The 12,164-nt window shown below is 40.4% G+C and overlaps 1 protein-coding gene across 1 annotated transcript in view; it reads right to left on the bottom strand.

The window, feature by feature from the left end:
* Nucleotides 1–5,071: 5,071 nt before the first annotated feature.
* Nucleotides 5,072–12,164, bottom strand: part of GDA (guanine deaminase) — a 69,310-nt gene continuing 62,217 nt past the window's right edge. The window contains exons 11-14 of the mRNA XM_032866627.1: nucleotides 10,408–10,554; nucleotides 7,204–7,334; nucleotides 6,813–6,840; nucleotides 5,072–5,726 (exon numbers count right to left, since the gene is read on the bottom strand). Coding sequence (XP_032722518.1) covers nucleotides 5,656–5,726; nucleotides 6,813–6,840; nucleotides 7,204–7,334; nucleotides 10,408–10,554 — 377 coding nt within the window. The 3' untranslated portion in view covers nucleotides 5,072–5,655. The remainder of the gene's footprint in view (nucleotides 5,727–6,812; nucleotides 6,841–7,203; nucleotides 7,335–10,407; nucleotides 10,555–12,164) is intronic.

Here is a 12,164-nt window from a genome sequence, read left to right as displayed (position 1 = left end):
GAGCTCTCTTCCTACAAGAGAAGAGCGAATGTTTGTTGACTTCCCTGTAAGGATGGGCAGAGTCCAGGCAATCGAGGAGGGCTCAAGGGGCCTACAAAACTCCATGTCAGCTTTTCATATTTTCTTGATCACTTTTTATGTTTAGGCAAAAATGCTTTTTTTCTGAGTTTCTGTGGAAAAATTGCCCACTAAAGGTTTTCCCATATATATATATATATTTTTTTTTAGCAACCTCTCTTCCCACCCGGAAATACAGACTCAACCAATGCAGAAGCATGGAAAAACCCAAGAAGTATGACAGATCTAAGGTAATTTTACAGTGATGGTGGAGGTAGGCTTGATCGTAAGAGGGGATGAGTCTGAATTCATGAAAAAGTTGAATTATACTCTAAAAGAATGTTCTATCGCTTTAAAGAACAGAATACTTGGGGCGCCTGGGTGGCTCAGTGGGTTAAAGCCTCTGCCTTCGGCTCAGGTCATGATCTCAGGGTCCTGGGATCGAGTCCTACATTGGGTTCTCTGCTCAGCAGGGAGCCTGATGTCTCAGGATCCTGGGATCGGCCCCGCATCGCATCATCGGGCTCTCTGCTCAGCAGGGAGCCTGCTTCCCTTCCTCTCTCTCTGCCTGCCTCTCTGCCTACTTGTGATCTCTCTCTGTCAAATAAATAAATAAAATCTAAAAAAAAAAAAAAAAAGAACAGAATACTTTCCTTAACTCATTTAATTTTTTTCTCTTATCCCATTTTAAAGCAGGATTTTTTTTAAAAAGATTTTATTTATTTATTTGACAGATAGAGATCACAGGTAGGCAGCGAGGCAGGCAGAGAGAGAGAGGAGGAAGCAGGTTCCCTGCTGAGAAGAGAGCCCAATGTGGGGCTCGATCCCAGGACCCTGGGATCATGACCTGAGCCGAAGGCAGAGGCTTTAACCCACTGAGCCACCCAGGTGCCCCTTAAAGCAGGATTAATAAAAAAGCCCCAAAATCCAAAACCTGCTCTTATTGGTGACAATACTTAAGGGTCCTTTTCCTCTAAATGAGTGGCCTCTACATGTGGTCCTGAAAACACCCTAGTACAGGTCCTACTGACAAGTATTTTTATATCTAAACCTTACTTCATTTAAATGACTAATTTAGTACCATGCAATAATTTGTGCACGCCTGTTGATTAACTATTTACAGAACTCTGTGCCCAGTTACAAATTTGGTGTACTTTTTTTTTAGATTACTCACCTGAGAATTCTGAGTATTTTTTTTTAAGATTTTATTTATTTATTTGACACAGAGAGAGAGAGAGTGAGAGAGAGAGCACAAGCATGGGGAGCAGTAGGCAGGCAGGCAGGCAGAGGGAGAGGGAGAAACAGAATCCTGCTGAGCAGAGAGCCTGATGCGGGGCTCGATCTCAGGACCTGGGATCATGACCTGAGCTGAAAGCAGATGCTTAACCGACTGAGCCACCCAGATGCTCCTGTGTGAACTAATTCTTGACGTTAATGTGCATTTCTTACTCTGTTGTGACTTTAGAAAATATGAAATTTAACTATGCTGAAATCAAAAGCAACAGCAATCTAAACGGCTGACTTTCTATAGCTTAATTTTTAAAAGTTATGTATGTTGTCTATCGTAAAATGGAAGATACACGTTGGCCCACAGCTACATATTCTATTCTATTTTTAAAAACTCATGTTAAAAGGAGAAACACATTGCAAGATTAATCTCCCTCTGTCAGAGCTATAGAACTCACCACAACAGAAAAATGTAAACACAAAATCTCATTTATTTTTGTCTGAAGCACAAAGGAGCTCACTCAGCACATGAACGGGGAAGCAAATCACACAAATACGGAGTAAAAACGTCCTCATGAATACACGCATACATGTCCTTAAGAGCAGCAGTCCAGAGTTTGACATATAATGTAAGGTGGTTTTTGATAGAGAATGCTTTCTGACAGGCTCCTGAACAGGAAATAAACAGGCAACTCAGTGCCCCATGACGTCTGTTCCCCATGGACGCTGAAAGCTGTCTTAGAATTTACACGAGTTCCGACAACAAACAATAAATAAAACTTGTAATTGGAAAAAAAAAAAAGGAATTTACACAAGTTCCATCACTGGTCTCTCAAGTTTTGCATTTCAGTAAATTTGGACTAGATTTACAGACTAACCCCTCAGCTCTCACTCTCTCACCTTTGGGACTGTGGGCGGGAAAGGGAGAGGCTGGGTGTGAAAATACGCATGGGGTCCAATGTTCGGTCTTTCCAGTAGTGTCTGTTCATCTGTGTACTTCTTTACACACTTTCCTTTACAGACACTGAAAAGGGTCAGGGCCCAAAATCATACTGAAAGGGGCTGGGTAGATCTGAAGTTGCAAATATCTCTTCTAAGACTCACCAAAAAACCCAAAAACTTAAAAATTCATAACAATCCATTTAATTTGAGAATTATTTCAAGACATCGCCATGACACATTTCTTAGTCTACCTTTTAAAAATTCAGAATGCTCCTTTTAGACATGTGAATATGTCCAGCAGCATCAACAACCTTAAAAAATGGACAACAATGAAAAGATGTCCACTAGGGTACAAAAGCGTCCAGGTCTGGATATCTTCCGTGTATGCTCAAGGTAGAACTGATACAATATGCCTTCCAGCTTGCCTTGAAAGCTTTCCATATGTCTGGTTCTGAGGTGAAAAGATTAAAAATAGGAAGAGTCTGGAAGGGAATGAAGATTCAGAATACACTGCTGGATCTCACATCCACTGTGTTACCTCTGTGACATCCCAGCTGTAGTTGCCAACAGGGACACTCCAGGATCAACTCAAGATCACCTAAGTGTAACAGGAAAGTTTCCAACCACTTTCCTCCCTTTGCTATGCAGAATTCTCAGGGAAGTGAAAAAGAGATTCTGTGGGGTTCAGTGCTCACAATAGTAACTTAGAAAGACTTCCTCCTGGCATGAAGGGAGCTAGGTCCAAGATATTCTCTTGGATTCTAGAACCTTCGACAATGAAATCAGAGAAAGAACCAAAGAAGGGAGCCGATTCTTAGTCTCAGGTTACGATTACCAGGACAACTTCTCAGTCCTAATCCCATGTTTCATTCCCTTTTGGAAATTCACCTTACCCGATCAGCCCCCTTTTGTTTCTGTTGTAGAAAATATCTTTCAAACGCAGGACTGTCAGCACTATTAACTCAGTTTTTACCTGTTAAAGTGTATTCCATTAACAAATGCCATGAAACCCGAGGCAACCAGTACAGGGTGAGGGGAGGGGGCTGATAAGAAGCCTTCATTTTTTCTTTCCTGTCAGAGAGCAAAATATTCAAACATAAAGTGACAAATAGGGTTGGCTTGAAAAACCGCCTCTCCACAATTCAGAAAGTCAAGCCACATGAGGCCAAGCTAACATTTCAAGGTGTAGAGCCTGTGACCACATGTACGGCCAATGTCTGCCATATTGCACAAAGCCTACGCCACATTCAGGACCACTGTGCTGGGAGCCACGAAAACACAGAAGTTCTAAGAAGAGATGCAGGGAGAGCGAACTACATGTAAACATTTCAACATATCCTATTTTTACCAGAAAAGATAGTCAGGTCTTAATATACTCCTGGGGCTAAATGGAATGTTTGACAGATCGGTTGTAGATGGCCACTCTTCTTGCTGCTGAGGTCACACCTGTTTATATACAGAATCCTTCATCTAAGTGAAAGCTGATGCTGGACATCAACACATACCTCCTTAAGGAAGTTACACGTGTAGGATCTTGCAAAGGCTGGGAATGTAGCTGCTGCCTATGAGAGGATCTTACACATCTGATCCAAATTCTTAAGTCCACTCCTGTGGGTTAGACACCAGGGAACCATGTTCCTTTGGCCACTGGAAGCTGAATTTACGGAGTCACTTAATATCCCACAACACAAACTGCTTGTGTGTTTTAAATAAGATCAAATTGTGTGTCAGCTATATTCAAATAAGAGAAATTCTTTAAAAAATGAAAATAAGGCCAAAATTGTGTTCCGTCATTAGATGTTGTGTGTACACAATCAAATCTAAAAGTGTTTTCAGCAGGAAAAGCAGAAAACACAATGTGGGCAAATGACTGCTGATTTAGTAAAACTAACTGAGGATCAAATTTATAATACAAGAGGGGGAATTTTGTTCTTAGGTCTGTAAGAACCTAATATAATATAACTATATTATATTCTCTACTCTAAGGTAAATTATAAGGAGTCACACTTAAGTCCTAGGTGTGAGTGTGAAGATACAGTAAGAAAATCTATTCCTTTTCCGTGTTGATTCATAGTTTTTGAAATTAAATGAGAAAACTGTAGTATTTAAATGACGTTCACATCAATACTTCTTCAGAGTTTATAAAAAAATTTGCTTTTAATTATAGATTATGGAAAAGTACACTGTACTAGGAAGCATAAAAATACTTTTTGTTTTGTGTAATGTTCCTAGATGTCTAGTGCAGGTTAGTCCTATTACTATAAACCTTAAGTGGGGCATGTATTTTAATTATCCTAAAATTCAAATGTCCCCAAAATTATTAGGAATTAAAAAGGCAACAGGATAAAATGGAAAAATCCAGTGCTTTCAGTAAGCAGGGTTTAAAGATTTTTAATAATGTATTTAACTGAGTTTGTCTTTCATTTTAAAGTACTACCAGACTGAGATCTGAGGATTAAATATTCAGCAACCATGGCATACCTCTTGGGGAGACCCCACCATTGCCGTGAAACCCTTCCTTTTAGTATTGGTAGCTCCTTACTGCCCAGCACGTGACCCAGTTTATGAAGACTCCAGTCTACACAACAGTGGAGTATGGAATTTGTTTATTTTCTAATAACACTGAAGCAATAATAGCATCACACATTTATACATTAAGGTGATTTTAAAGTACACAAAAATACCACTATTTGTACCCTGTAGTTATATGAATAATATTCCTAAGAGACTTTAAATCTTTAACCTCTGTCAAACACTCTGCAGCACAGAACTATATGAAGAAAGCATGTGGCATTCAATTTCTGACATTTCATCCCCAAAGAAGGCAAAGCACAACAATAACATGTCTCTGAAATGCAAATTCCATCAAGTGCAAATTTCCAGAACACAAGGTCAATCTAGAAACACATTTTAAAATTCAACAAGTTCTCCTCTGAAATTAATATGCTCAGTACATAATTTTCAATCATAATCTGAAGTGTTTTTCCAATGCATGTTTATAGTCTAACTTTTTCTCCCTCATAAAAATATATTTACTAGTTCATTTTCCATTTTCTGATTTTTCACATTTATTAGCTCAGCATATCTAGCCTTACAGGAATACCTTTTCTCTCCACATTTCCAAATATGAAATCGATTTGACTTAAATCTCACAATAAGAACCCCACCAGGAATAACATTCCCTTATATTTGAGCTTAAAGTAAATCCAAACAGCTCAAAAGGGAGAGATTTTGAATCCTCCCAGCCGGAGGGCTGGGAATTAGCACGACCCCCTTCAAACGATTTGTCAAGTGAGTACTGTAACTAGACACAGAAAGAGAGAGTCATCCCAAGAACAAGATACTATTTTTGGACTTTCTAACTCGGCCTGGGCACCAGGGAGATGCAGAACCACGTGATCCCAGGAGAATTTGTAGAGGCCGAGGGTCTTACACTGAGCTTGAAAAGGGGACCACCTGTTTTCCGCCCACATAAACCTCCTCAATATTCCGGTCATCTCCTGAAAGAAAAATGAAGGAATCATTCATAAAGTGTTTTTATGTCAATAGGTATTTTTAAAAAAGATTTATTGATTCGAGACAGAGAGAGAGTGTGTGAGTGTGGGGGGAGGGGAAGGGCAGAGAATGGCGAGAAGCAGACACCCCACTGAGTGTGGAGCCCGACCTGGGGCTCAATGCCATGACCAACCAGAGATCATGACCTGAGCTGGAACCAGGAGTCCCAGGAGCCCAATGGACTGAGCCACCCAGGCACTCCTATGTCAGTAAGTATTTTAATTGCCACAGGGAGGGATTTAAAAACAAATACCACTTCTAAGAGGGAAAATACAAAAAGCTACATTTTTTTTTCCTCTCGGACTGTTCATAATCTGGACAAGGGGACATGACCAAGACAAGGGGCTCCATTGAACTGGAGGATTAGGGTCTGAATTCTGCACCAAAGGCAGAAATCCCGGAAAGTTGAGTTCACTTTCTGCGGCAGCCCTGTCGGCTGGAGCGGTTTGCATTTCCAGCCCTGACGGTAAAGGAAATGCTTATCTTTACAGGCCAGAATCATCCTCAGCATGGGGAGACGCGGAGGGCCTCCAGGAGCAGAGCTCTGGAAATGGTACCTGCATCTCTCTTCTCAAGTTCACCCAGTACTCACAGCTCCCCAGACCAAGCGGGGACCAAAGTAGAATCTCCCGTACTATTTATTTCTCTCAGTGAACGGAATCAAATGTGAGTACGCGTTAAAACAAAACAAAATACACACACACCAAACCTAGGTGGTGAGACTCCACCACAAACTTATCACAAATAGAACATGGTAGGAAAGACTGGGCGGGTGTTCAGAGTGAACGGGGAGGAAGGGACCCAACGGCCTCTTCCCTGAACCTGCCGCTCCTCAGCTTTGGATTTATCTTCCAGAGGAACACGGGCATTTCAGATAATGCCCTGAAATGAGCTTGATGCTGAGGAATGTTAAAATAATAAATGAAATGGTCACGCATAGAGTTTAACCTATGGGGCCACACATGCAGGGAGCCATACCCAAGAAAGACCAGGAAAGATTTTATTTAGCACAGAGACATATATCCACCTACCTAGGTAGAGGAACTTCTGGATTACAGCCTAAAATGCAAAATGAAGTAATAATAAGAAAAAATATTCTGTGCATTTAGAAGACTAAATTCATAGTCAACAGGGGTTGGTAAAGCGCAGACATATAAATTTATTTCTCAGAGGCAAAAATCTACTTCCGTTAATGAAAAAGAAATGGACTTATTGTAGTCAAATAGATTCAAATATACAAATATATTCAAAGTACAAGTTTTTGTCAGTACCATTATTCTTAATATTACACTGACAAATTGAAAAGGATCTACTTTCCCTTTTAAGATTCCCCTGTATTCCCTTAAAATATTTCCATTTCTATTTTTTTTTCCTCCGGAAGACATGAAAAAGATGCCTTTTGACGAAATTTGTTTTACTTACTTCAGATATATCACCAGCCAGATCCCCAGAAAATAAGTCAATGGGAGAGTCAGATGCTTTGGGGTTGATCAGGAGGGCATCAAATTCCTTGCCCACTTCAAAGTTTCCAATCTCTTTATCTAGCCCCAGGGCTACAGAGTGGAATAAATTAGTAAACAGTCAGTATTTGGAGCCATCAGATGGTGAAAATGTCCCCATTTGCAAGGACAGAGTCTGTCTTTGCAGACTATCACTAGAAAAAAACTATCTTAATGGGAAGGAGAGAAGCTCTCATTCTAAGAAATCCTAAAACATTGACACACAGGAAGCAGAAGCAGCATGTGGAAAGCAAAATCTGAGAATAAAAACAGGTCTCCTTATCACCACAATCCCTAATTCAGATGGTGTCTGTCTGTTTCAGCTCTATTAGCGCCCTTCACAGTCCAGCTGGCCTATGATTTCCACTCATCCCTCTAAGAAACATGACGATTGACATAATGTCTTCTTCTCCCCTCCTGTTCTCCCCCGACACTCCAACTCTTGCCCTTTTTGTTCTGTGAAACAGCTGACGGGATCTATTTTCATGGCAGTGAAATGAACCTCAAATAAATAAGTATCCTTTTGCATCTTCGTCAACGCAGGCCTGCCCACCCTAAGTTCCTTAGTTTAAATCCACTGAATGGAGAAAATTGACTTCTGAAAGTAAGTATGTCCTCCTAACTCAAGAGTGCCAATGCTTTAGAAAGCAGACCAATTTCTCGGTAACCTCAAGGACTTTCTGGTTGCCAGGGAAGAATGGTTTTCTAAAATAGGTCAGTACTATCTATTGACTTGATCCATCTCATAACGAGAATTCACGTTCCATGAATATCAGATGTCAAGGAGGAACATCTGTCATTTTTATGATTTAGTTTCAGAAGATGGGAGTAGTTGGCTTTCCGAGTCAATAAAGATATTAATTCTAAAGCTCCTTAAAGCCTGTAATCTGAGTGCACGCTGAGCTACGAAGGGGAAGCGTGCACAGACGAAGGCCAGCTGGAGGGCTCCATTGTTTATTTGAATTTTTGCATGTGTTGGCTGAATTCTGTCCCATCAAGATAGAGTCCGATGTGAAAATATTGGATCAGGTACCTCCATTAGACACAATCTGGTACATTCTCTTTCTCTGTATGGATATCCAGCAGACTTTTTGGCAGTTCCCTAAGCACTGATTAAGAAACCCTACTTGTTCTTAAAAGATTGTTTAAAGGGTAACTCTTTTATTCTCAGAAAAGAGCAAGATTGTATAGCTAATGAACTCTTACAGGCAGACAGGGGTGCAAAAGTAATTAGAAAATGTGAAAGGCAGTTAGGTGACTCCTACTAACTGTGTGGGAAGTACTGAATATAGTAGAACATCATTGGATATTCTCTCCTCCTTTGCCAATTACAATCTTTTTGCCTTTGATAAAGAAGCTTAACAAAATAGAAGTTTTTAATGACTGTATTCAACATAAAATTGTTGTGTGTTTAATAGGTCAGATGACCAGCTTCATTTGCCAGAGTTTTGATGGTACGTGTACGTATAAACTAACCGAGTGGATTGTTCAGACCTGGAAGGTCAGGCATGTGCTAACCCAAAAAAGGCACAACTGCTTTTACAAATGTGTAAATTGGTCTAAATTCAGATTATTACAGAGAGGCCCAGGAGGGCTGGTAAGCAGCTCAGACGCATTTCAGGAAATGCAGTCTCGCTGCCTTGGAGCACAAGTGCCTGTGAAGGGGATTTAGGCACATCTTGGTCTTGAGAGTGAAGGAAAAGGTTGTGACAAGCTGGGGAGATGCCACAATTTAAACAGTGATCCAGTCATCTCATTTTACTCAGAGTCTCACAGAGACACACACTTAGGAGAAGAAGTTCCATCACAGTAAGCTCAGGGCCCAGAAAATAGATCTAAAAGCTACACAGCAAGATAGACATGGTTTGGTAAGCACCCCGTGCCAGCTTGATCTCGTACAGGACCCCGATGAAGCACCTCGCAGAGAGCCTAGAATACAGAAGGCACTTAAGCAACAGCCCACTGGCACCATGAAAATCAGATGGTGGGCCAACAATACCAACAGGGAGGGGGAATTTAAAAAAAAAAATGGATGATTTAAAACTTGGAACTTTAGAAAACAAAATCATAAGACTTAAGAAAATGCAAAGAGCATGACCTCTGCTTGTTTCCCCTGAAATGTTCTTTATGGCATTCATCATAGCCCAGAACATCCAAAGAGCCAGAAGGTTTCTCTTCCCAGGACACTCTCAGCTTCTATCATCCTCCATTTTCTAAGACCCCGGGTATCTTTCATAAATCTCTCTCTATATCTACACTGTCTCTGTTTTGATGTTTCCATTTCCTAATAGCTACCTGAGTTTCATGCTGTGTTCACCATCATCCATCCAGATCACACTAAAATACGGAAGTGACTAAAAGCAATACAATTACCAATTTCTATTTTTTCCCTAAAAATACGGTTACAGGTGAGAACTGGAAAAAGCTGGTAAGCAGTCTTTACATATCAATCAATTGCACTTTTACATCTTTTTCCTTTTAAAGAGCTTTGGGTAATTAGTGTCCTTAAATATACCAACAAAATGCAGAGTTGAAGCTGGAATTTCCAGAGGAAAAGTAGGAACCTGCACTCTGGCACCAGATTTTCTGGATTCAAATCAGGGCACTCTGTAGCTTGACAACCGTGTACACCTCACTCAGATGCCTCGCTGGTCGGGGGGAATTAGCAGCGGTTGTGAGGTTGAAGTCACAACAGAAAGCATGACGCACACTGCCTCTTACCTGGTAAGAGTTAAGTCTGGGCTATTATTTTTACTATTATTATGAATATGATTACTCTCATCCCTCAGGCCAAAAGAGAATGTTTTACTTGACTCAGTGGGAAAAAGCTGATGATTTTCAAGAACTCACCCCCATGCGACCATTGCAAATATCCATCAAAGCATTAATATAATTGTGTGTTGAACATGTCCCCTGCCAAAGACAGGGGACTTGCTGAAGAAAGGATACCTCCACCACATGTCTGAACATTACGCACTAAATCTGGGGTCTGGTACATGAGACACAACATCGGGGTATGAATAAGGGGTGCCTGCTGACGCCACTCTCGTAAGCCCTCATACTGTTTCCAAGGACACAGACTGGCGCGGTTGTACACTGCTCAAGAAAGAGACAAAATGGTCATTACCTTGGCTGCCTCCAAGAGTAGCTAGTCTGAAGACCTCTTTGAGGGTAAGGCTTTTCTCGTTGATCTTATTAATTAAAAGGATATTGGAAACCATCACTGCTCTTCTGATCGCATCCAGCATGGAGGCTGAATAACCACCAGCCACATCTACGGGAGATGAAATAAAGCCACAAGAGTAACCTCCTTCGATAAATGGGATCGTAGGTATATGACGTTGGTTTTTGGGTTTTAGTGAGTGATACTCTGTCTGGAATATACTTCCAAGAAAAGATCTTATCTAGACACAGAACAGACACAGACTAACTGTTGAAAGAATTCAAAACCTGCAATTGGTATCTAATGCATATCAAATGTATTCATTTCCTAGGGTCCTTACAAAAAATCACTGCAGATGTGGCAGCTTAAAATAGTAGAAATCTATTCTTTCACAGTTTTGGAGGACAGAAGTGTTAAATCCGAGTGCTGGCAAGGCCGTGATCCCTACAGAGCTTCCAGGGAGGAATCCTTCCTTGCTGCTTTCAGTTTGAGGCTCCTGCAACGGTTCCTTGGCTTACCGCAGTATGATACTGGTACAACATCTGCTCCTGCCTTCCAATGGCCTTCTTCTCTGTCTTTACGTGTCATTCATTTTCTCTTGTGAGACAGTCATCATTGCATCCAGGGCCTACCCTAATTCAGAATGACTTCATCTTGAAATCTCTACCTTAATTGTAACTGCAAAGACCTTTATTGCAAGTAAGGTCACGTTTTGTTCGGTAGACATCTTTGAGGATGGGGGGCGGGGTAAGGAGTGCACAGTTCGACCCAGTGCAATGCCCAAATGGCTAATAAAGCTAAGAGAAGAAACTCTTATCTGGACATTCCCTGCACTCTCACAGAAATACGCCTGCATGGTTACGAAGATAATTTGGATAACATGAAACTTAAAACAAGCTCACAGTTCTATACCCTTAAAAACTCATCCTAGCTCTATTCTAATACAGATGAGAACTTTGGGAATTAAAAGCTACTTCTTTATGATAATTTTTCAGGGAGAGCTTTTAGAGGGAATTGTGTTTATATTTGTTGTTGTTAACTGACTTTATTTTTTGAGAGCAGTTTAAGGCTCACAGCCGGCTAACTTTTTTAAGGTATTACTTTAATACTGTACATATGCTCTCTTAAGATACATTTTTGATTTTTGCTTTCATTTTTTAAACTCTTTTATAACTTTTTATATCTTATTTCTGTTTTAACGGACCTCCCTGATATGCTGTTGTCCCTTCATTTCCCTTGACCTTGGCCCATTGTTTTGTCTCATAACTCACTGAATGCTGTAGATTTTCAAGTAATTTTTTCCAAGAGTTCATGGGGAGCATATTTTCCAAGACTTTGTATATTGGAGAATTTTGTTGCCTTTGCAAATAAAGGAGGATCTCGTCAACATAATATTCTTGGGAAACAATGATTTGGCTCCAAACTCTTTCTTGACCTTGCTATTTTTCATGCCAGCAAAAACACCCGAAACCAAACTGATTTTTAATTGTTTTATTGATAACTGACTTTTTTCCCTGCCTCACTGTTTTCAGATTTTTTTTTCCTTTTTCTTTGTAATTCCAATGTCTTAGCAATCAGTTACGATTTAGCGTAGAACAGGGTAAGTTCTTTGAATATGACACATGGTTCTTTCTTAAGCTCGGAAAAGATTTATCCTTCACAACTTCTGTTCGATTTGCTCTGGGTCCTGGGTCAGGAAAAGCCCCACTGTGTTGTTATTC

The sequence above is a fragment of the Lontra canadensis genome, unplaced genomic scaffold (assembly GCF_010015895.1).
Source record: "Lontra canadensis isolate GAN:19392208 unplaced genomic scaffold, GSC_riverotter_1.0 scaffold31, whole genome shotgun sequence".
Lineage (NCBI taxonomy): Eukaryota > Metazoa > Chordata > Mammalia > Carnivora > Mustelidae > Lontra > Lontra canadensis.
This window is presented reverse-complemented; position numbering and strand designations above follow the sequence as displayed.